Source organism: Mustela erminea, chromosome 1, assembly GCF_009829155.1.
Source record: "Mustela erminea isolate mMusErm1 chromosome 1, mMusErm1.Pri, whole genome shotgun sequence".
Classification (NCBI taxonomy): Eukaryota; Metazoa; Chordata; class Mammalia; order Carnivora; family Mustelidae; genus Mustela; species Mustela erminea.
In genome coordinates, this window is record NC_045614.1 from 209,967,765 (window position 1) to 209,993,474 (window position 25,710).

At 49.2% G+C, this 25,710-nt stretch overlaps 1 protein-coding gene across 2 annotated transcripts in view; it reads right to left on the reverse strand.

The window, feature by feature from the left end:
- Nucleotides 1-15,705: 15,705 nt before the first annotated feature.
- Nucleotides 15,706-25,710, reverse strand: part of RCAN1 (regulator of calcineurin 1) — a 94,812-nt gene continuing 84,807 nt past the window's right edge. For both annotated transcript variants that reach the window (XM_032354347.1, XM_032354354.1), the window contains exons 2-4: nucleotides 23,669-23,842; nucleotides 20,866-21,025; nucleotides 15,706-17,489 (exon numbers count right to left, since the gene is read on the reverse strand). In XM_032354347.1, coding sequence (XP_032210238.1) covers nucleotides 17,317-17,489; nucleotides 20,866-21,025; nucleotides 23,669-23,842 — 507 coding nt within the window. In that variant the 3' untranslated portion in view covers nucleotides 15,706-17,316. The remainder of the gene's footprint in view (nucleotides 17,490-20,865; nucleotides 21,026-23,668; nucleotides 23,843-25,710) is intronic.

Here is a 25,710-nt window from a genome sequence, read left to right on the forward strand (position 1 = left end):
CTGCCAAGAAACCCATGCGGCGGATCAGAGGAAGGCTCTGGAATCCGTCTCACGGAAGGGGATGGTGATGTACAAGTCACAGCAGGGAGTTGGACCGGGCAAGTCAAGGCCATCTGCTGTGATAAGTTACTGCCCAGAGAAGAACTGGAAAAGGGACCCGCACATTCTTCACCACTGAAGCAGTCGGCCCCAGGCAGAAGAGGAGGGCACCTCCCCAGCTAGAGCATGTCCTGGAGGGAGATACCCAATTGTCTGAGAAGGAAAATGACCTCATGCTGTTGGTTTCAGGGTCTACAAACAGCATCTCTGGCTCCTGGGGGTGGATGCCAAGGTTGACAGTTTCTAGGTCTAAGAGGACAGAACCAGCAGAGCCTGGGGAGTAAGGGTTGGTAGACAGAGGAAAGCTTTAAGAACTCAGGCCAGCACCAGTGTCCCAGAAAAAAACCGATACACCATAATCCACCCCGAGCCATGATCTCATTCCCAGGAGGCCCCCATTCTACAACTGGAGTGTCCGTAGCTTCTGAAGGTTAAAGACAGCATCTGTTAACCTCTGGTCCAGGCACACCTCTGTGACCTGCTGGGCTCCAGAAACAATGATCCCCATCATAACCCCAGACCTCTGTAAGCCCTGGGGGATCACTGGATCTCAAGGTGGCCTTTGACTTGGTGTTGTCACCAGCCAGTGGGTGTGGACCCGGAAGTCTCACGCCCTGGCATGAGTGGAAATGCTGATGCCCTGGGAACTGGGGACAGAAGACATGAACTCTGTTTCTCCAGTATTTGCTGTTAGGCCAACCATCTCCAATGCCTTTCCTTTCTTAATCCTTGTGCCAGAGTCCTTCCCATCTGTCGAGAATCAGCATCAGCATCATCTTGCCCAATGAACCTCTCTTGGCCCCCTCATATACAAAGGCCTCACCTTTCCTCTCACATTTAATCCCGGCTGGATGCTGAAGATTTCGATTCCTCTCTAATGCCAACATTTAGCCCTGTTTGGGGCACCTCATTGGTCCCCAATAACTGTTCAGGGGTGAATGAATAAATTCCATAGGTGAAGAAACTGGCCTGAGGGTGATTTGTTTTTCCAGACAAAGTCACTTAGCTTGTTATTTTTTGTGTCTTTGCACCAACCAGGAATAAAGACCAAAATGCTGATGGGATTTTTTATGCCAAGGCAGGTGCTGTCCTTTTTATGGTGAAGATGTACCTTGGAGTTCTTATTGTTAGTCACTCCTAATGCCCTCTGGCGCTTACCCGTATGGCCTTCACCTTGTACTCTGACTGGAGAGGCTCCTCCTCCCCCGGACTCCGCCCTCTTGAAGCCCCTCACCTGACTCCACCTGAAGACTTGGCCTGCGGGTCCCTCCATCTGTCAACAAGACTGCGTGGAGGGCCCCCTGTGGATTGTTCTTTACCGACACATGGGAAGTGCAAACAGATGGTCAGTTCACGTCCAGGACTGGAATTCAGCCAAGGCCGGTATTCACATAACGATCAGAAACCACAATACTCCTAGCTGGCCACAGCAGTTTCCCTTAAGAAGCCTGGCTCTAGAATTTCCAAGCTCCCATACAAATCTCATCATGGCTACCATGAGGCATGGGTGAATTTCTCATCTTTCAAAGGCACCTTCTTCTATCAAAAACCATCTATTTTACTTTAAGGGAAGTAGATCTTTATGAAAAGTGGGCTGTCTGGGGGTCCAGAATTTCAACATATGCCACCAAATCCTTTGCTTCCCTCTGAATTTTTGGAGGAGCTCCTCACCCCTGTGAATTTGTAGCACTCCAAAACAGGAACACGAACATCCAAACACATGTCCCTATTAACAGCCATCCTCCTGTAGGCCCCTCTCCTGTGCCAGCTACACAAATGGAAGAAGACGAAGAACTTTTCATCTAAGCGCCTGGGGTGGAAAGTCTTGCCTTTCTTGGGCAAGCCCTTGGGGGCAGACCCTGCACCCTTGTGTGGACTGGCACCAGGCCGTCAGAGGAAGGGGAATGAAAAGTCTAGACTTTGCTGCATGTTTGGGTTGGGTGGAATCGGGGACGGTGGAGGAGGAGGAGTGCGGAAGGGAGAATGAGATGGTAGAACCTTCTGCAAGACGAACCCCCTCCTCTTAACCCACCACCAGTGGCCAGTTAGGCACAGGAAAAGATGCGTCATGTCACTTGTCACCGGGAACTGTGAATGCACACCACAGGGACGTACCACTTCATACCTGCTAGGTGACGAGGATGAAACAGTCGAGAACAATGAGCATCACTAAGGATATGGAGAAATCGAAGCCCTCGTCCACTCCTGCTGGCCGCATAAAGTGGTTCAGCTGCCTTGCAGAACAGTGCGGCAGTCCCTCCAGTGACTGAACACAGAGTTACCATACGACCCAGCGATTCTGCTCCTACACAGAGACCCAAGAGAAACAAAATGTTCACACAGAAACTTTCATGTAAAAACTCAGAGCAGCATTGTGAGTAATAGCCCCAAAGTGGGAGCGATGCAACACCCATCAACTAATCAACAGATAAACAAACTGGGCTAAAAATACACAATGGACTGCTACTCCATCATAAAAAGGAATGAAGTACTGATACGGGATACGGCATGGATGAACCACATAATTCTATGGTGCGTGGAATTAATGAAGGATAGTTGGAAGAAAGGCAGGCAGGGACAAGACCGCCAAGAGGAAACCACCCCTTAAAAAAAAAAAAAAGACTTTATCTATTTATTTGAGAGAGAGAGAGAAGGAGTGGGGGGTGGGGCGCAGAGATTGAAGCACACTCCCCCCTGAGCAAAGAGCCCGATGCAGGGCTTGATCCCGGGACTCCAGGATCATGACCTGAGCTGAAGGCAGACACTTAACTGACTGAGCCACCCAGGGGCCCCAAGAGGAAAACCCTTACAAACCTTTACAGGATGGAGAAATGGAGAGAAACAAAGTAGATTCCTGGTTGCTGAGGGATGGGCTGGGAGTGGGCGGGGGCGGGGGTGGCGGGGGGGACGGCGAACACAGGGCATAACAGCAAAGGGGCCTGGGGTTTCTTGGTGAGGTGGTAAAAATGTCCGAAAACAGACGGTTGTACTGGTTGCACATTTCTGTGGATACACCCACACCGCTGAGTTGCGCACGTCCAATGGGTGAATTCTACGTGACTGTGGGTCGACAAAGCCATTTAAGAAGAAGCAAGCAGAATGAAACCCCAGGTCTTCTTTCAGTCATTTTGACTTCTTGCGGAGATCACTGACGGAGGCACGCTTTGTGGCCCGGTCGGCGTGGCAGTAAGAGCGGCAGAGGCCGGTGGGGACATGGAAGCAGGGATGGCGAGGGGAGGCTTGGGCTTCCTGGAGCGACCGGTCTTCCCCAGGGCGGGCACACCTGGGCAGAACCCAGTGACGCTCGGGTTTTACTGGAGTTTCTCCAAGCCACAGCAGCGGTCGGACCTGCACTGGGGACACAACGTCTTTGCAGGAACCCAGAGCAGGGCTGCACAGCTCTGTTCAGGGGGACTTGCGGCCTCAAGACACATCTTTCCAAAGGCTGTGATGCTTGACAAGGATCCTGGAGAATGACGAGAACCTGGAAAGTCAGAGTAAGGCATTGTGGGTGAGGACCCAGAGGCAAGGGCGGCATGGTCTGAGTAGAGCAGATGTCCCACTGGGTCGTCAGTCTCTGCAGAGGTGAGAAAGAAAGAGGGTGGACGGGCGTGCGTCCGCAGACTGACTTGGGACGGAGCACGAAAGCGAGCGAAGTATGAAGATCAGACATACATGTTAGAAAGCGTGGTCTGGCGTCAGGGTGAGAGTGGGTGGGGAGGCTTTGCCCATGTGAAGGGAGACCTGAGGAAGGCCTGAGTGCGTGAAGGGGGGACAAGGACAGGACACCTCCCACCAGCTCCCCCTTCAGTCACCAGGAGCAGGGCTCCCCATCGCTGAGATGCGGGAATACGGAAGATGCCCAGTTGTGGAGCCCCTGGGAGTGGGCTGGGCGGCAGGGCTGTGGAGAACAAGGGTCTGGGCCCCCAGGAGTGTTTCAAGACGTCCCTCTGAGGGCAGAGAAGCTCGTCTCTAATGGCGACAGAAACAAACACACGTCAGCATGTCAGGCTTGAACAACTTTCTTGGGGATTAAGGGAGGGTCTAGGGGTGGAGTATCCTGGGACCTGCCTTGCCCCAGAGAAGATCTAAGTGAACAGCGATGAGGAAACTTTGAGCAGGCCATATCCCCCTAACGCAGCACCTTCCTCAAAACTCCACCACATCACCAGCCCCGTGAGAGGCGGGAGGGCCGCCAGTGACTCAGCTGCCCGGGCAGGTATCTGCAAAATTGTCAAGACACCCACTCTGGCTTTTAGAGTATCGGTGAGAACAGGGCCTGTGCTAATGACACCACTACCTGGAGGTACACACCATCTTTCTTTGGAGTCATACAAACAGCCCAAGCCATGACCTCATGTCACAGTTAGCTGGTCTGTGTAACTCGTGCTCTCAGTGCTTCTGGAAGAACATCTGTGAAGGAATTCTTTGGAAAGCCTTCAGAATGACCAAGTGTTGTGACAGAATATGTTTTTTTTTTTTTTAAGATTTTATTTATTTATTTGACAGACAGAGATCACAAGTAGGCAGAGAGGCAGGCAGAGGGAGGGGGAATCAGGCTCCCTGCTGAGCAGAGAGCCCAACTCAGGGCTCGATCCCAGGACCCTGAGATCATGACCTGAGCCAAAGGTAGAGGCTTAATCCACTGAGCTACCCAGGTGCCCCCAACTTGATTTTATCTTATTTTTTTATTTTTTAAAGATTTTATTTATTTATTTGACAGAGAGAGAGATCACAAGTAGGCAGAGAGGCAGGCAGAGAGAGAGGAGGCAGCAGGCTCCCTGCTGAGCAGAGAGCCCGATGCAGGGACTCACACACGATCCCAGGACCCTGAGATCATGACCTGAGCTGAAGGCAGAGGCTTAACCCACTGAGCCTCCCAGGTGCCCCCAGAATATGTTTTTGAAAGCATATAAATTGGCAAAGAGTGAGGAGGCAGCCATTAGACAACTTTATAAAAAATTCCATGGAAGGAACTAGAAATGATAAAAAATGCAATACAACCAGAGGTTTTTCTTCATTCCTCTTTATTAATCTGTAAGTATATTCATCCAAGTGTTCTTCTCACACACAGAGAGAGTTGGGAGAGTTTCTTTCTTAAAGACTTTATTCATTCGTTTGAGAGAGAGAGACAGAGAGAGCACAAGCGGGGGGAGCGGGAGAGGGACAAGCAGACTCCGCACTGAGCAGGGAGCCCAGCGTGGGGCTCGATTCCTGGACCCCGGGACCACAACCTGAGCTGAAGGCAGATGCTCAACTGACTGAGCCACCCAAGTGCCCCAGTAAGGAAAGATTTAAATCAGAGTTTTAATTATCTGTTGGAGTAACAAATCGCCCCGAGGCGGTGGCTTTCAACAACCACAGTTGTACTCTCTCACAGTATGGCCGTGGATCTACCGGCTTCAGCTGCCAGTTTCTCTGCTCTGTGAGGTGGGCTGGGGCTGCAGGCCCTGGGGGCTCTGTTTTGCTAGAACATTCCATGGTGGTTCCTTTGCTTACATGGCCAATACCTTGGTGCTCTTTCCTGTGGCCTTTCCCTCCGCGGAGGCGTCTCACACAGGAGCGCCTCTCCCTGTGGCCTCTCTCAGCCGGAAGTAGTTAGACTCCTTCCATGGCAGCTGGGTGCCAAGGTGACAGAAGAAAAAGCTGCCAGGCCTTCTTAGGCCCCAGAACAAGTACGGTGTCCCTTTGATCATGTTTTATTGGTTAAATTGAGTCAACCCAGGCTCACTGTGGGAGGACACGTCTCCAGGACATACACGGGGGCAGATGTGGCTCCCGGGGGCCGTCTTCGCCCACTGGCTGTCACAACCCATGGCGTGGAAGAGTCCGAGTGGTGTGGCGGTTAGAGCAACAGCTCTAAGTCAGACCAATAGGGGCTAAAATGGTTTCATCCGCTTCCTGCGGTCGTAGAAAATATGATCATATGGCACAAGACATAAAGTAAGACTCAATATTACATGCTGCCTTGATGTCTGGAAGAATCAGAGGGCTCTGAACAGCAGCCTCCCCTCCCCCGCTCTGCTCCTGTGGAGAAGGTCTCGCAGCCAAACACCCCTTCTTGTCACACAGGACAAGCAGCGCCTGCTGACCCCCTCGGTAGTGGGCTGCGGTTCCCTCCCAGCTCGTGGAACGACTCAGACAAGCCCCTCACACCCTCCCCTGGGAACCGGGGCTCCTCGCCTCTTGGTACTACCAAGCCTGCCCCTCTCGCGGCCCTGCCTGGTCACACTGTTCCTGAGCCTGACTCCGCGTGGCCCTGCGTGGCTCGCAGGTCCCCCCTCCTCTGGCTGTCAGTATGTGGAACTAAAAAAACAGGCTGATGGCCTCACTGGCCCTGTCGGGTGTGGCGTGTTCACCGTCCCCGTAACCCTGGGCCAGGAATCCCCCCCTCACCCCTGGGGAGAGGAGCAGGTGATAAATGGACATGACAGGAGCCAGGGCTGGAGGGCTTCTGGGAAGGGGAGCCGAGGAGCCAGGCAGCCTCTGGAAGCAGAAGCGTGCAAGGAGACGGGTTCTCCGCAGAGTCTCTGGAAGGAAAATGAACACCATGATCTTTTTTTTTTTAAAGATTTTATTTATTTATTTGACAGAGAGAGATTACAAGTAGGCAGAGAGGCAGGCAGAGAGAGAGAGAGGAGGAAGCAGACTCCATGCTGAGCAGAGAGCCCGATGCGGTACTCGATCCCAGGACCCTGAGATCATGACCTGAGCAGAAGGCAGCAGCTTAACCCACTGAGCCACCCAGGCGCCCGAACACCATGATCTTAAAGACTTCTGACGTCCACCGCTGTGGGCATCAGTCTGCATTGTTTCGAGGCACTAAGTTTGTGGTGATTGGTTAACCGGTGGCAACAGAAAACGAGTGGGTCTTGTTGATCTTTTTCACAGCATTGCTCTCCTGAAATTACTCGTTTGTATTTTGCCATCTAGCTGCTCTGACTAAGCTCGGTGAGGCCGGCGCCATTTTGTCCTTCTCATCCCCCCTTCAGCGCCCGCACGTCCGATGGTCAGTCAGTAACTTCTGCCTGAGCACTGATCGCAGCGCTGCAATAGCCCAACAGCCGGTGTGTGGAGTCGTCGGTCTAGTAGCTCAAATAATCGGGGGAAGCCTGACCTCTTAAATCACAGTAACTTAAATTTTGTGTATTTTACAAAAATGCTTTATACCAAGAGGATCGTACCCTTTCAATAAAAACAAAAACAAAACAAAAACACACACAAAAGAACAATAAAAACAAAAACAAAAGCCAAATTCATGGCTATACCTTTTTGCAAAACTGTGTAAGAAAGAGATTTCTAAAATATTTTAAGTGTATTCACTTAAAAAGGGGACAAAAGGTCAGTACTTAGGTGGACATGGCCTGTGGCATGTAGTACAGGGATGGCTTGAGGATGGCTTGGGCTCATTTAGGGTTGATGGCTCCCAGGACACACACTCAGCCCTTGGGCTGGCCTGGGGCTGGCTTTATGGTCATGAGCGACGACCTGATGAAGAGGGCACATGACCTCTCTGAGGTGGCACCTTGCACCTCTATTGCTGCAGAACTAATTACTAATAACATAGAAGTTTAAAACATAAACATTTATCACCTCACAGTTTCTGTAGGTCACAAGTCCTGGTTTGGGTTAGCTGGGTCCTCTGCTCAGGGTCTCTCCCTAGGTGAGATCACCTTGAAATCAAGATAGTAGGCAGACCTGGGGTCTTACCTGAGCTCAGAGTCCTCTTCCAAACCCATTCAGTCATTAGCAGAATTCATTTCCTTGTAGTTTTGGGACAACTGTCCACTTTTTCTTACTGGCTGCTGGTCAGGGACAGCTTCAAACTTTGAGAAGCTGCCACAGGTCCTTGTCACACGCCACACCCCCCTTCATCACCTGGCAGCTCACCCTTTCCTGCCAGCAGGAGAGCCTTGCTGCAGCTTCTTGTCCACTTTAAGGGCTCCCCTGATTAGGTCAGGCCCACCCAGACTGAATTTCCTTTTGATTAACTCTAAGTCCAGGAGTAGGGCACGGAGTTCTATCAGCAAAATCCCCTTTTCCACCTAAAATAATATAACCATGGATATAAGATCCCATCATAGCCACGGGTCCTGTTCACCAGGAGCAGGGCTGGGAATCTTGGGGCCATCTTGACCATCCTGCCTACCACCACCCCTCATTCCCAACACACCTTCAGAAATTCTCGCTAATCCATTCTCTCCAACCCTGGGACACAGTTTTGGGGTCTCGCTGGTGACTGGGGATGTGGGAACTATTTCTGCTGGCCAGGGACACCCAGATGCTGAGCGCCCTTAGGTTCTCCACTCAGCCCTGCGGGACCTGCCCCAGTCACCTCTCTCCTCCTCCCTGTCCAGCTTATTTCCCCGCCCGGTACTAAGTGCGTGCCGCTCAGCTCGGGCAGCAGGGGGCGCTGCTGGCCTGACTGGTCTGCGGGCACCGAAGGACGCTCAGGCGCTTAACCTGTCCCCGTGGGAGCTGAGCTTCCTAGATCCCCAGAGGTTCTCACCGCGGTCAGAACCCTGGCACTGGGAGGGAACTGGCCATGCTTATGCCTGAGGCCTCCTCTCCGCCAGTCTGCGCCTCTGCCAGGAATCTGTCCCTATGGCCTTGTATACCTCTCCACCCCACCCACCCAAACCCTTGCTCCCAGCGACTTGGGTTCTTTGCTGCAATCCCCAAGACAGCGCATTGGGAGTGGGATTGTCAGAAGGAGCGTTAGGGTTCGAAACCGACAGCCAAGAAAGAAGTCTTGGTGCAAAAAGGTGGTTTTATTAAAGCACGGGGAGACAGGACCCATGGGCAGAAAGAGCCGCAAGGGAGTCATGAAGAGTGGCCCATTATATGATTTCAAGTTGGTAGGGACTTAGGGATAGCACAAGTCTCTAGGAATTTTGGAAGCAAGGTTTCCAGGGCCTTGAGGGGGGCTATTGCTGGGAAAAGGTCATTTATTACCGTCTAATAAAACCTGAGTCATGAGATCTTTTAGATGTGTATCGGTGGGCCATGTGCTTGGGGGATGACGGCCAACATGTATCTTGAGGGTTTAGAGATGCAGGGAATTTCTAAAGGAATTTTTATATGATAAAATCAACTTACAGGATCCTGGGGGGTGGCGTAGAGGTGGGGCTAGGATTGCCTTTTGCCCTTCGTAAAGTATCAACACCAAGGCAGTTGAGTCCCTAGAGGAATGATACTCTGCCTGTTTCAGGCACTTGTCAGTGGGCTGTAGGTAATAAGGAAATTTCATAATTTTCCTCCGCTCTGTTTCCCACATCATTTAGGGCTGGCCCTCTGTTGGTCACAGGCTTCTGCTTCCCTGAGAACAACTGTCGTCAGAGCATCCCAGGAGTGTATCCCAGGCAAGATTCAAATACCTTGCTCTCTGGGGAGGAAAGTTGATTTCCAGAAGTTACTCTGATTTTTTTTTTTTTTAATTCATGATTTCCAAAGCTGGCTCAGTGGCCCGCATGCTGCCTAGCCCATGTGGCATACCCATTCTGGGGCAATAGGGGGTTATCTCATGTCCTGGGTGGCTGGTATCATCCATCCATGGTGTAATTTCTTCCCCGTGAAGAAATTCCATTGTTTCCAGTATTCGGGGTCCCAGGCAAAAGCCTGGAATTATCACCCATGCCCCTGTCAGTATTTTCCTGGGAATGGCACAGAAATCATTACCTTTGGCAAACTTGAGTTCTGGAGAGTGTGTTTGGCACACTGGTGTTGCTGGACAGGGCCGAGCCAGGGAAAGCATATGTACATGAGGAGGTCGGTGATGAAGGACAATGAGCAGGACAGAGGGAGCCGCAACACCCAGTAAGGATTTTAAATTCCACTCCAGATTGAAGGGAGTATTAGCTTCCTGCTGCTGCTGTAACAAATCACGGCATGCTTGGGAGTTTAATACATATTTATTCTCTTTCAGTTCCAGAGGCCAGAGGGACATGAATTTCACAGGGCTGAAGTCAAGGCACCCGCAAAGCTGCCCTCCTTCCAGAGGCTCGAGGGGAGACTCCTTTTCCTTGCCTGTTCCAGCTTCACGAGCAGTGTTCCTTGCCTCCCTGAGCTCTGGGCCCCTCCCTCCGTCTTCAAAGCCAGGAGTATAGCATCTCTGTCTTTTCTGTTGTCAAATCTCTCTAGCTTCCTTTTTTTTTTTTTTTTTTTAAAGATTTTATTTATTTATTTGACAGAGAGAGATCACAAGTAGGCAGAGAGGCAGGCAGAGAGAGAGGGAGGAAGCAGGCTCCCTGCTGCGCAGAGAGCCCAATGCAGGGCTCCATCCCAGGACCCCGGGATCATGACCTGAGCCGAAGGCAGAGGCTTTAACCCACTGAGCCACCCAGGCGCCCCCTCTAGCTTCCTTCTTATAAGGACCCTTGTGACTGCATGTAGGGCCTACCCAGGTACCCCAGGAGAATCTCATCGAATGTGGGGAGTGAGAAAGCAGACAGTCGGGGTGACCTGAGGGTGTCTGGGTTGAGCTGGGTGAATGCCGTCACCAGTCCTGGGGACAAGGAACACTGGAGGAGGGACTCAGGCTTAAGGGTTTTGTGTAGAAATAAAGATATTAAAACAAACAAAAGAGGAGTTTGGATTTGGGGCCTTTTGCCTGAATGAGTGAAAAGGAACACACAGATCCAACAAGCCCAGGATAAAATGAAGTCTGGCTTAGGAGCAGCTTCGGAGATGGGCAGGCAGCTCTGTCCACTTTGAATCTCTCTTCCCAGGTGATCTCCTATCTTCCTGAAGGTTAAATGGTTCCTTTCGCTTCCTAGGAAATCAGCTTCCTTTGTTCCCAGGGCCAGCGAAGCAGCCTGCAGCAAATCCAGGTACGGGTGAAGGCTGTGAGCACGTTTCCCTGGATTGCATCTGCTTCCTTGGTAGCATTTCTCTTTCATGCGTTTGAGGATGTGAGGCATGTTTATAAAAACAAGGTAGATCATGCCATATGCGATTTAATCTATATGATGCCCCCCATCCGTGATTATTTGATGGGAGTGTGGTTTTTGTTTGTTTTTAAATTCATTTATTTGAGAGAAAGAGCATGTGCGAGAGGGGGTGGGGCAGAGGGGCAGAGAGAGAGAATCTCAAGCAGACTCCCCACTGAGCATGGAGCCTGAGGCGAGACTCGACCTCATGACCCTGAGATCATGACCTGAGTCAAAATCAAGAGGCGGATGCTTAACCCACGGAGCCACCCAAGTGTGCTATAATATGAGTGGCTTTTAAGAAAATTCTCCTTGCTCACCCATTAGTACCTCTATATAGTGAATTTTTTTTTTCTCAAAAGACTTGTTACAAATACCAAAAACTGGAAATGTTTTTACTGTATAAAAATATAGAATTTAACTCAATTAAAAGAGGATATTTGGCAACTGAGCCTACAATTACCACATGAAAAGTACTAGAATTTGGACAGCATAAAGATGCTTATACGGTATAACACATTATTTGTAATGGTTATCAATGATCCAGTGTGGTTTTTAAAAATGATTTCTCCAGGGACGCCTGGCTGGCTCAGTCGTTACACATTTGCCTTTGGCTCAGGTCATGAGCTCAGGGTCCTGGGATTGAGCCCCACATTGGGATCCCTGCTCGGTGGAAAGCCTGCTTCCCCCCCTCTCCCTCTGCTGCTCCCTTCTTGTGCTCCCTCTCTCACTGTGTCTCTCTCTGTCAAATAAATAAAATCTTAAAAAAAAATGTTCCTCTGTGAATGTCTCCTATTTAAAAAAAATGATTTCTCCAACATTTGTGGTGCTTAAAATTTTTTTATTTCCAAGAGAAAAAGAATGATGCACATTTTGCATGATTTGCAGGAAAAGTGTTTTGGAAGCTTCAAAAATAAAACTGACCTAGCAGAAAAGTGGGGTTTTTCTTTTTCTTTTTTTTTTCCCAATAGTACATTCATTCCAAACGCATTACTGCAAATGCCTTTCCTAGTTGGATATGTCGCTGTTACCTGAGGTCTCATGGAGAGTGGGGGTTGACGTTAAAGACACACTAAAGTCAATGCCATTGACCGCTGATTATATGTGGGTGTAGATTATTCTTAAGTCAGCAATGTGTTCGTTCTGAACATATGAAAACATTAGTCCTATGCATCAAACTTTAAGGAAGTAAATAGGACCCATGCAGATTTCTCAAACTGACAAATTGCAATGGACACACTGAGTTTTATTAAGTTTATTAGAATTTTCACGCTCTAATTTAGGATGCTGCTTTGCCTTGCTGTTTAATATTGTTTTAGGAAGATTTTTAAGTCATTATACACTCGGAAAATATTTTTACTAGAGATGTGGAGAATGGAGGCCTTCTGCCAACTGTTGTCCATTGAACAAGATTTGAACATTTTTTCTCCTTTATCCTGATTTTTAAAAAATTAAGCCAACTTTATTGAGGCACACTTGACATACAACAAAATGTACCCAGTGTAAATGTGTGGTTGGATCAGTTCTGGGCAAATGCACCCTTGCCGCTGCTACTGTGTTGTTCACTCAAGGCAGAGAGCATTTCCATAACCTGGAAAGTTCTTTCCTGCTCTTGCCGGTCACTCACCTTCTGGCCGACCACTCTGTTGGAGAAAAGAAACGTAAAAGCAAAATTCTTCTTCTTTTCTCATCTATTACTCTACCCACACGATTATGTCTCTTTTTCTCCCTGTTTTGTTATTTTTCCAGAAGACTGGCAATTTGTTGGATTAAAGCACTGAGCTCTTTGTTGGCTCTATTGACTAGGAGAGAGTATGCCTCATTATTTTCCTGTTGTTTCTCAATGACCTCTCACTCCTCTGTGTTTGAAATCCTCATCCACCCAACCCATCCGTCCATCCATCCATCCATCCATCCGTCTAAGTTGTGTTGAATGTCTGCTCTGAAGCACAGGCCCCCCCAACATCCTGTCTCCCCTTGACTTGGGTTCTAACCGGGAAGACAAACAATTTAACAATTATGCTAGAAGAGTCAGTGTGTATTCTAAAGGGAAAGTATGGCACACGATGGGAGACTCAGCAGGAGTGGCTGGGAATGATTCTCAGGGGGAAGAGGCATCCGTGATGCAGAACTGTAGGACAAGAATCAGTGAGTCCGTTAATTATGTCAGCAGTATTTATCGGTTGCTGCGGGCAGGGCTCAGTGGTAGCTGCCAGAGTTTCAGATGGCAGACGTGGGCCTGCTCTCACGGGGTGCCTAGCATTATGTAGTTAGCCCAGGCTGGGCTGGGGCACTGGATAATGGTTTAGGCACAGGGGACATGTGTAATGGTGCACAGGAAAGAGACAATAGAGTGAGTGAGAAACCCTGAAAATTCCATGTGACCAGAGCTTGGATATCAGCCAGGAGGGCCCCCTGCCACCCTGACGGTACTCAGGACCAGAGCTGTAGTGGTTAGAGCAGTGTGTTGGCTCTCATTGGCCTTGTAGAATGGTCATGGAATCCCGAATCGGAATCTTGAAAAAGAAACGTTGAATGTAGATACCACAGTTCAATCACTTTCAAATCATTTCTTCCTGCCTTCCAGAACCATAGCCATGATTAAAATGACCTTTCATGGGCAGCAGAGAGGCAGTGCTGAAGAAAATAAGGTATGGGCAGGGAGCGGGGGCGGGGGGGGGATATAATCCATCTACGTGATTGCCATGTAACCCTGACGAGTCACAAGAGTGGGCGTTTCAGATGGGAACTAGAGATGGCCAAGTGTGGTGGCGTCCTCAAAAAATAAAAGTCCTATGTGCCTTTAGAATCAGAACACTAGAGAATTTAGGAAAGAAAGAATACATTTCTTCTGTGTGTTCTAACTTCTTTCTTAATAATTTTTAGGTTATGTGTAGGCTCCCTGACTTGTTGACCTTTAGGTGACTGTCACGTGATAGGCACTTAATAGACAAAGACAAATGCTCCACACCCTATGACATACGTTTAGAGTACGACGTACCCCAGCTGCGGATGCATTTTGGGCCATAACATGTCTGTACAGTGTATTGAATCCGTTGCAATTTAATATTTGAGAAAATCTGCCTGTTTACTTTGTAGTGAATTCTGTACCTTTCACGGAACGCTGAGGCTCTCTGAAAACCCACGTCTCCCGTGCGCACTAATTCACACTGCATTCTGGAAGTATAAAATCCTAAATGCTTGCTGACTGCAAATCAATCTCTTTAACCCAAATATTAATAGCTGCATGAAATGGTAATACTTCTCCATTGATTACGACCCTTCACTTGGGTTTTGTATCCATATCAAGGGGGCCTAGTTTCATTGTTTGGCTGGCTCTATGCTGGTCGCCACCAGATCAGAAATGTATTCTATCAAAGTTTATTTAAGGAGCGCATTCAATCAATGGCCAAGAGATGTGTTCTGCCTGGTGCCGCCTGTTCCGTGTCTGTTGCTTTGCATTTTAGAGAGCCCTTGGATGAGAGGGACTGGACCAACAGATACGTGAGTCCTGAGCGCGCTCGTGATTTGGGGCCCTTGGTATCCACCAGCCTCGTAAGCAGCAAGTGCTTGCAAGACTGGTTTCAGGATTCCAGCGGAGGCTGCCACAGGACCACTCATCAGCCATCGTGCTCAAGTGAAGATGTTCAGCGACTTGTGATTTCTACTCTGGGCTTTGTCATCTTCCCAGGCCTTGGGACCTCCTGAATCTGCTTCTATTTTCCCAGGTGTGCAAGGGGCCCAGCTGGAAATCTGAGTGAGCTGACCCCACATTTTGATTTTTTTTCCCAGGCTTATTGCTGAGAAAGGATCCTGGGCTGGCATGTTGTGTAACCAAACTGTGCTTACCGGTGGGCCCCTCGCTACTCATGTGATGATAAATGACACTTGTCATCGCTAGGTGATCTATTAGTGAACAGATCCCCCTCGCGAGGTGCTCTATTAGTGAATCTGCTCAATGATCAGATTTGCCCACCGGCTTGAAAAGTGGATTTTCCAACATTTTTTTTTCCCTCAACATGTTTAAACCTCAAACGTACATGGGCTTAAGATATGGAAATTCTTCTGGACGTGACAGAATGAGACTCTTCATAAGAGGAAAAAAAAGAAGAGCATGTGAATTTTCACAGAAAAATGCCTCATGTTAATCTTGATCGAGATTAATGTCATTTGCCTGAGTTCAGCCAAGAAACCTTGGTTTGTTTGGGCTTCTGCGGGCTGGCCGAGGCAGGAAGCTCACCACCACATGTCATAAGGGCTTCAGGGAAAAGGCTGCTTGAGAGTCAAACAGAAGGCTCAGAGACAGACTTTCCGAACATAACTGGCCTTTGTAATTCAGTATCTTGCATGGACATCTTTTCTAACAGGAAAGACAACTCTTCAAATTAACAAGTCAAAAACGTCCTTGTTTCATGGAGCTGCTGGTTTTGCTGGTGAGTACGGTTTTCCCCAGAGTATCATCTCCCTACACAAAGCAAACCCTCGGACACCGATTTCAGTTTTATCTGTTCTCCCCTTTGCTAAGTGGTGTCTGGATGGTGCGGTTACCCCTCGGTGAACTGCAGCAAAGAATTAGGAGTTTCTAAACAGAAACAACGTGTCCGTTGGAGGCTGCAGGATTCAAAGAGATCACAGACTGATCATCAGAAATAAAAAGGCACAAAGATGAACCTCTCCATAAAGAGTATATTGTGTTGATTTATTATAGACTGCAGTTAAAAAAAATATTTTGAGGTTAGCCTCTCCAGTTTAAAAGCACTTAACCAGGAACATTTGAACAGCTATGCGATGGTCTCTCCCTCGCCTGCCTCCCCCTTCAGCAAGTACTGTAAACAGGGGTTTGAGAACATTCAGTCAATTTCTGGATAGGAACAATCAAATGTATTTGCTTCGTAAAGGAAACCACCTTCCGAATTTCCAAAGCATGCACTGTTACTTGGCATTAGGTATTTCAAAACGACCAATTTTGCTATGGTATTGTAAGGCCAAAATAGAATACCTCTTTACCGGACGTACACATTACAACTAGAAAAAAAAAAATTACAGACTAACCAAGTATAACGATTCCATCAGGAATTAATGGGGAAAGGCACTGCGTCTCTTCCATTTGACCACACATGTACGAGCCACTTTGCATGCTTTGAATTCAAGTCCTTTCCAACATTTAACAGCATTTTCTACAACACACAAGTCACGAGTAGGGTAATATCTGACACTATTCTTCCACAGCCGTATTTTTCGCCCACGTGTACAATAGGTATGAATATATGCTATCAGCTTTATTTACAAGTTTATCTTGATGTTTTAGTGGGGTAAAAAAAAAGTCAACTATCTCAACCAAGAACTCCCCCAAAAGGTGTTTTTATTTTTTGGGGGGGGGGGCTATGATTCATGTGTGTAAATCGCCATGTAAAAGAAAGAAATGGAACCAATGTCTGACCCAAAAGACCAAAACTAAAATTTCTCACCCACTAAAAGTTGGCAGTGAAACTGCTATTCTTTGAATTTTTTATAGAGTGAAACCTGACATAGGAATTTCAGATTGACTTTTTTTGCCAAAGCACAGGTAGATGTGGCGTGGGAAAGGACGGGGGCTGATGTATCCAGATGGGACGCCCCGTGCGGGTGCTGTTGCAAAGAGAGTCATGAATCTGGAAAGGTGACCGATTTTCCAAACGCTCTCCCGTCCTCCAGAAGATGCAAAACAACAATGGCATAACTCTATACACGAACAAGGGTTAGTTCTGAAAATCAGTAATATACATGCACAAACATTAGAACATGAGGGGGGAGAAAAATGAAACACTACAAATCCCACATTGCCTTGTTCTCGTTTTCACGACGTTTCTGCACCAGACCCTTCGAGGCTTCGGGGGTGCCTCCTCCCAGCAGTAGAGAGAGCCTCCCCGCAGGCTGGCCAGAAAGACAAGGCTCTCCCCCCGCACCCGGGGATGAGGCTGCCCTCGACAAACACAGAACCTACCAGAGAGAACGAGTACGACACACTATCGTTATCAGTTTTCATCGAGACGGGCCCTAATGTCCTTGGGCGATGACCTTGAGCTCAGTGATGGGCCCGGGGCGTTCCTGGAAGCCGGGACGCCGGCCCGGGGGAGCAGCATCAGAACCAGGGGGCGGAGCCCGGATGCTCCTCCGAGCACCGGGAACTGGAGTTCCTGCCCCTCCGACCCGCGCCGCCTCCTCCCAGGTCGTGAGCCGCCACCTGCACAGTACAAGGTTCCTCCCCGCCAGTGTGACTCGGAATCCTTCTGCCCCCTGGCTCGCCAGTTCAGCTCAAATGCAGAGGCGCGTACTCCGGCCTTCGCGTCTGGATGATTTTTGGTTTGGGTCTCTTCATTCGTTCCATCTCGTCGCCGCTGTCGCTCTCCTGGTCGCTCTCGCAGACGTGGACCACCACGCTCGGGGTGGTGTCGGTCGCCGCGTGCAATTCATACTTCTCCCCTAGGGAGGGAAGAGAAGATGCAGGGTCACTCGGGCAAGGACCGGGAGGGCCAACGAGCAAGAGCTCGTGGAAAAGCACGGAGGGGTCTGCAGCGCCGGGCTTCTCCGGACGTTCGGTGGGGGTGGAGGGGCCTGGGCAGCCGTGCTCTGGGCTGGCATTCCCTCGTGGCTCTAGCAGAAAAAAAATTATATCTAGATATATAATATAAAATAATGTAATATAAAATTTTGTATATAAATATAGTGAGTTTATATATATATATATATATATATATATAATCATCTTTATATATTATGCTGCCTTTTTTTTTTTTTTAAGATTTTATTTATTTATTTGCCAGAGACAGAGGGAGAGAGAGAGCGAGCGAGCACAGGCAGACACAGAGGCAGGCAGAGGCAGAGGGAGAAGCAGGCTCCCTGCCGAGCAAGGAGCCCGATGTGGGACTCGATCCCAGGATCCTGGGATCATGACCTGAGCCGAAGGCAGCTGCTTAACCAACTGAGCCACCCAGGCGTCCCTATTATGCTGCTTTCAAGCCCTGAATCAAGGTGTATGGAAAGAGTTTATTTTATTTTATTTTATTTTATTTCAATGGAGGGGGAGGGGCAAAGGGAGAGGCAGAGAAAAAAATTCCAGTCAGGCTTTATGCCCCGCCTGGAGATCAACCCAGGGCTCAATCTCTGAGATCGTGACCTGGGCCAAAGTCAAAAGTCAGATGCCTAACCGATCAAGCCACCCAGGTGCCCCAAGGAGTGCGTTTTTAATTTCCCTTCACATGTTCACCATGCCTCCTAAATTTTCCAGTGTGTGCGAGGAGTGTGCATTTCGGAGAAGACAGTGCATGAAGAAAACACGTTAGGAAGGGACATCGTGAGCCTCTCAGGGCTCCCACGGAGGCAGCACACCCCAGGGACAGGAGACACAAGCGAGGGGGCCTGTGCGAGGACGTCATTATGGCTGGTTTGAACCAGGTGCTCCCAAAACATGTCTGACCACAGCATCCCTTTTCACAGGACAACTTGCAACCCCGGGAGCCAGGAGCGTCCTGTGTTTCCAGGTCAGCCTGTGTCTGACCAGGTTCAGTCCAGTTCAGGCCCCTCTGGTGCAGCAAGGATGGGATGCAGGAATCTTCTAGAAGTAACTGAGAAAAAATCTATGGGGCTGCCCTGGTTGCCTCTTCAGGGCTGAGGGAGGTGGTGGCCAGACGTGGGCTCGGAGCCCTGCCACTCAGTCCCCAGAGCCCATGGTTGCATTCCTTCGCATCCCTGTGAACCTCTAGCTCCTCCTCTGTAAAATGGGGTAATAACAGCCCTGACCTCACTGAGCCGATTACCTAAGTGCAAGCCAAGTTCTTAGAGGTCCGGATGTCCAGGTCACAGGCCCAGTAAGTGTCACCTGGTTTTCCTAATGTTTACAAACAGAGCATGGATCACTGCTGGTGGAAAGCTGGGTGCAGTAGGATGCTAGGATTTCAACAGTTGGGGGGAGGGTTTGCTTCAGCTCCCTTCACCCCCCCCCCCAAGGGATACAGAGATAGATTTTCCTCCACCCGGATTCCAGACTTTCCTGCCTCACACTACTTTGCGGACTCCTCCGAACCCAGAAGACACTTTTCCTCATAAAATGTTGGGCGCCTGGGTGGCTTAGTGGGTTAAGGCCTCTGCCTTCGGCTCAGGTCATGATCTCAGGGTCCTGGGATCGAGTCCCCACATCGGGCTCTCTGCTCAGCAGGGAAACTGCTTCCCTCTCTCTCTCTCTCTCTCTCTGCCTGCCTCTCTGCCTACTTGGGATCTCTGTCTGTCAAATAAATAAATAAAATCTTAAAAAAAAAAAAAAAAGGAGTTGTTGTTTCTCTATCTGGAACATCAGCACAATTGCGTTGGAAAAGTGAGCGAGTCTCAGCTCTTCCAGGGAAGGAATGAAGGTGGAGGTCACAAGACCTCGCTGGTCAGGATCCTTATCTACCCCCTAATTGGCCACCATCCAGCAAGCTTCGGGGTAGGACCTTATTTGCAAAATCTTCGCAGTCTTGTTGGCTGCAAAGCACAACCGAACATGAAATGTTGTTCCAGCTCAGTGTTAAGTAAACGAAGGATGAACGGGTTTTATTCTGTCTAGTTTCTGAAAAGGCTTTTCCAATCAGCCTTCCATAAAGGCGTGGTAGGTTCTGGAGTGGGAAGAATTGTCGTCAGCTGCACTTCTTGTCTCTGGAGCCATTCATCACCTCCTCCAGATGGAGGCCCCATTTCTTCCCTAGCATTCCCTCAGACTCTGGGAGCTCCCTCAGACAGCCGGGAGCTGCGGGAGGAGTGCCTGCTTCCTCAGAGCGGCCATCTTGACCTTCACACCACCATTACCAGTAGGTAACGGGATTCTTGCTCTCTCCCTCAGAGGGAGTTTCCGCTGGAGCAGTGGGTTCAGAAATGTAATCTTTTCAACACGAAACTGCTGATGGTCCAAGAAATAAAACCCTCCATCCAAAGGAACATCATCAGACTTCTAGTCAAGGAGAAATAAGGAGCCAATGGTCTCAGCATTTATTACGTTTGCTCTACGGACAGGGCAGGAGGGTGGGCTCAAACCACTTCATGCCCCTCATCCAAACCCTAGCCGGTAAGACAGGAACCACCAACATTCTGTTGTTTCCAGAAATCATGAATTGGGCATTGCCTGTGGGCCAGGCACCTCTGCGGTGCTTTCCACATTCGATCTCATCTACTGCTCCTAACTCCATTGGGTAATACCGATTGCATGGCCAGGGTATCTTTTATCTGCCTGACTACTCACATCTTTGTTGCCTCAAAGGACTGGAACCTCTTTTTCTCTGCATTCGAACAGGTGTGAGCCCCCTGTAGGGCCAAGTGGGGGCCTGTAGGATGGGGGCTTTTTCTTCACTACACTCTATGGTTCTCCAGAACATTCAAAAGGGCAGGTGAGCATCAGATCAATGGATGAAACCACCCTGACTAAAAATAAAGTTTCTGAAGTGTGGGATGGTCCGTTTTCCCTTTCCAAGTCTAGTCGGTCATCCTGGAGGGACAGGCCTGGGGCCCGGGTCTGAGGCTGCCCACACAGGCTGTGCTCAGTGGGTGACAGAAAAGATTGGCGTGATGCCAGCTGCAAGGGATCATGGTCCTTGGTCCCCATGACTGTCTAAGGCCTGAGGCAGGCACGCATGTTCCCAACAACTTGAGTTATGGGCACAGATGAACGCAAAGAAGCGCAGTTCCCAAACCCGCTCGCATCCATTGGACAGTTGAGAGGGGCCACAAGGCTCTGGCTGTTCCCTGACAGCAGGTGCGTGTCCTGGTCTTGGCCCTCAAGGACAACTTCTCCCCGTCTCTTTCCCTGCCCCCACCCCAGAGCACTGCTTACCTGGCCCCAGCTTGGAGATAGCATATAACAGATCGTAATTTATGACGGGAGTAGCATCTTCTACTTGTTTCCAACCAACCGGCGGCGAGGCAGGAGGAGAGATCAGGAACTGCTTGTCCGGATTTGGGGGGGCCAGGTGGGAACTTCCTATGTGCAAAGTCTGAGGAGAGAGAGAGCACACAGGTGGGTGTTTCTGGAGGAGAGCAGCCCCGTGATGCTGCAGCACTCAGTGACAGCTAGTTGGGGACAGGGGACCAAGGACGAGTCCATGCCTGGGCAGCAGAATGGCTGCCGTTGAAGGTCGGTTCATGATACGGTCTATATGGAGAACGTGATCGGGCTATGCTGACCCCTCCCAGGACCGAAACCCACAGGCTCAGGACCACTGACCCAGACCGATGGAAAATTGATACTGTTTTAGTAGAAATGGAGAAAATAAAGCTCTGTCACTGAGGCCAGAGGGATCTCAGAATCCATGTCTTCCAGCTCCTCATATCACAGATGTCTAACAGAAGCTCAAAAAGGCGAAACAACAGCTCTACCGTCATAGTTTCTCAGGGGCCAAAGCAGGGACGGGGACCCAGGACTCCCGCCCACCCAGTGGCACCCCACAATTCCCTTCCTCTGGGCTTCCAAATCAGACGCACGAGGAAGGGAAAAAAGATCCACAATCCAGGGGGTTTTGGAAAAATAATACTATGAACCAATAACCCACGACACTAGTTTGGGCACAGAAGTCCTATCAGTGGTTAGAGGGCCGTCCGGAAAGGTGTTACATTGAAGTCTGATCAGTCTGGATTTTCTTTGTGTTTTAATTTTCACAATGAGCATGCATTTACTTTCGTAATCAGAAGAAAGTTGTGGAAGGATTAAGTCATGATCCAGAACCTGGATCAAATGCAGAAAGGAGTGTGCTCCCAACTAAGGACTCAAGGTCAAAACCCGTACCTCCCAAAGGTGGCCACCAGGGGGCAGGGTATCCCAGCTTTAATTTACCCTTGAGGGACCAGCAACCCCCTCTTTCTCCCCAGGTCAGGAAGCCTCTCTAGGAGGTCTGCTTCCCCTGTATGGGCCAGGGGAGCTCAGAGCCTCAGCAGGGGCCAGCTTTAACCAGAAAACAGCATCGACAAAGCTCCTTCCCTTCCACTGCTAATCTGTTGGATCCCTGTTACATCATCACGTAGCACTTTGTGAGCTGCCTTGAAAATGGGTCCCCGGTCACTGAAGGTTAGGAGCAGGGGGAAGCTGGAAGGATGGTGAGCCAGGGAAAAAGCAAACCCACGCACAGCCCTTCGTGAGTGTCCTGGAAGTGGGACTCCTGCTACCAGGAGGATTGCTTAGTGTTTGCTAACTAAGCAAATCTGGTTAAGTCATTTTTTTCTTCTTTCAAGCCAGTCCTGCATTGGCAGACTGCTGGCTCTCCATCGCGTGGAGCTCGGTGCTGCTGAGAAAATGCACGGAGTGGGGACCCACTCAGGTCTGCTCTCCGTCTGGAGCACGTGATTAGCCCTAACCCTGGAGCAGGAGCCGTACTCCCAGTGTCCCTCAAACCAAGGTCAGGGGCCACTTCTGAGATCACGTGCTTTCAAATACACGCTGATGTTTTCTTAAGATAGGCAAGATCCTGAAAATTTAGAGTATGAACTTTGCCTTTCTCCAAATGAATTCGTAGAGTTTTAAATCGGCACATACAGTATATAATTGACTGGGAAGGGCGTCCATCGTATCTCGCTGAGTAAAAGAGAAGCCGATGATGGTTAACTCCATCGTTTTGTGCAAGAAAATGAACCACTCTGTGTTTGTTTTTTGTCTTTGTATACGTGAAGGAGAGAGTGTGTAAGGACTCAGGCTAGATTGTCAAAGGCGGTTACACTGGGGGACGGCTCTGGAAGGAGAGCGGAGAAATGTTATCTATGTAACTTCAGGGACTTGGGTGTTGTAACTTGGATTGTTTCAGTTAACTTGTACTGCTTTTGTCATTCAAATGACAAAATAAACATGCAAGAATGTTCATGGTATCATCATCTATGATAGTGAAAAACCGGAAAACAAGATAAACATCTGAGAGTAAAAGCTGTTTAAACGTATTTGAAACATCTATATGGCACAATATTATGGGCCGGTATTAATGGTCTTTCTTTTCAATTTAAGTCCAATTAGCCAAGCATGAGCTTATCATTAGTTGCAGAGGTAGAGGTCAGTAATTCATCAGTTGCATAGAACGCCCAGAGCTCATCCCATCACGTGCCCTCCTTGATGCCCATCCCCCAGTGACCCCCTCCCCCCTCCCCCCTCCCCCTCCCCGCCCCTCCAGCATCCCTCAGTCTGTTTCCTAGAGTTCAGAGGCTCTCATGGTTTGTCTCCCTCTCTGACGACTTCCCATCTGTTTCCCCTCCCTTCCCCTAGGATCCTCTGCACTATTTCTTATATTCCACAAAGGAGTGAAACCATGTAATTGTCTTTTTCCGATTCACTGATTTCGCTCAGCATAATACCCTCCAGTTCCATTCTCGTCGATGTAAATGGTAAGTATTCATCCTTCCCGAAGAATGAGTAATATTCACCCTGATGGCTGAGTGATATTCCATATAATGATCTTTTTAAACACATTTTCATGGGGCAGTAAAATGATCATGACTAATGATGCATGCAGGAAGGTATGACAGAGGATATACTTTGTAATTTCCATCCTGCGGTGCAGACGTATAGACATTAAAACACCAAGGTAGAGCACGCTCAGGGTGTGAGCTGCTTTTAAAAAGGGGGACAGAGGGAAGCACGCGCATCCACGGATTTAACTCACCTGGGCAAAATATAATTTCATTTCCTTTCCGAGAAATTCAGTCTTATGCAGCTGGAGCCTGGCGTCTGCAGCCGATAAGGGGTTGCTGAAGTTTATTCGGACTCGTTTGAAGCTCTTAAAATACTGGAAGGTGATATCCTTGTCATACGTCCTAAAGAGGGATTCGAATTTGGCCTGAAAAGTAACAACAAAGATAAAAGGCGTCAGAACACACCTGCGCAGGAGTCTTGACGACTCCGTTCCATTTCTTCTTGAGGGAGCGGACTGGAATCATGGCAAGAACACCCAGCCTCTTTCTTAGAGGAGACAGGAGCCTCTCCCCTCTTAAGAAGATGTGTTCTCTCTGCCCTTCGAATTCTGAGGCGATTTTAGGACAAAGTAAGAACGTAGGATCTATTAAATTCGCTGAATCGTGGAACAAGTGCCAACACTCGACACCTCCTATAGTCACAGAAATAGTCTTTATAAGTAGAACAGGAGGACATTGCAAGGAGGGCCAGCTTGGCAATCTGTCACCCCCCTCTTGGCCTGAAGGTCCCTAATGTCCAGCAACCTTCCTCAGTCCCGTGAACCCCGATCCCACCGCTCGGTTTTGGGTGTTGGGTAATTCTTAGGGTTTAAGAGCACTGGAGCTCATTTGAAAAAAAAAATTGTTTTTATTGCACAGGAAAACAATGCTGTTAATAAGAAACCTTGCATTTCTTAGTGTAAGGAAGAGGTTTAAGAAGAAATCCCCTATTGTCTTCCCACTTTGTCTGTTACCTTTTTTTTTTTTTTTAAAGATTTTATTTATTTATTTGACAGAGAGAGATCACAAGTAGGCAGAGAGGCAGGCAGAGAGAGAGAGGAGGAAGCAGGCTCCCCGCTGAGTAGAGAGCCCGATGCGGGACTCGATCCCAGAACCCTGAGATCATGACCCGAGCCGAAGGCAGTGGCTTAACCCACTGAGCCACCCAGGCGCCCGGTCTGTTACCTTTTAACTCTCTAAAAGAATACTGGTTTAAAAATTAAGGCCTGCCAATGGTCCCATGTCTGCCCGCCGACTTTAATATGGGTACAGTTCTAGCTCTAGTGTTATAAAGACCAGTGAAAATGATAAGACAGCAGGAGCTCTGAGAATGGAAGTGTCCAAGTTCAAGGGTGTATTAGGCTTCCATTCAGGAGGGAGCTCATCTACCTTCTGGGAAAAGCTTTTTGGAGAGACCCCTGCTGGGCTGGGGGGTGTCAGCCGGAGCCTGTGGGGGAGACGGGAGGCCACAGCAGGTCCTCAAGTTCCTCAGGAGGTCCTCAGGCTCCAACCGGAGAGGGAGTTGACAGATAGTCGAAACACACTTCCAGAAAGATTGTATAGGCTTTGAGTGGTCATGCGACTGAGCACTGGGGATGGGTTGTGGGAACTCTGTGAAAGGTAGAAGGGGCTGGCTGAGGGTCCAGTGGGGGGCAGTGTGCTTTCTATAAAGGGGATCCATGCAGAAGAGGAGGTGGGTGGGGCCCACTGAGGACCTTGGGAACCTACAGAAAGCAGGTGGCGAGAGGATGGTGTGTAAGAGGGGGAGAACCTTCGAGACTACTGGGTGCAAGAGAGAGGTGAGGCAACGGGTGTCCAGGGGCAGGCTGCTCCACAGGCAGGTTGTTGGGGGGATGGGAAAGCTCCCACACTTCCCCTCTTGGAATTCCATGACTTTTCTTTAGTTTAGGAACAGTTCTGAGGGGGTTGCAGGGGCAAAAAATGAGAACAGCGCATAGCAGATGCTTCGTGGGGATTTCATTGGGCTGCATGGGACTTTTTCTCCACCTCTCTGGAGCAGGAGGACCGGCAAGTTGCTGGCACGGCGCGTGGGCATCAATTTGGAATTTTGCATGACCTCATCAATAGGCATTGTGACCAATGACTTAGTGCTTAGTTCTGAGGTTCTGATTCAGAATTGAGGGGGAGGGGACTTTGAGGACTATTTTTAGAATACGAGGCAGAGCTTAGGACCAGAACACAAGACAAGGCACAATATCTGTTAAATCCACATTTCTGTGATACCATTCCCCTA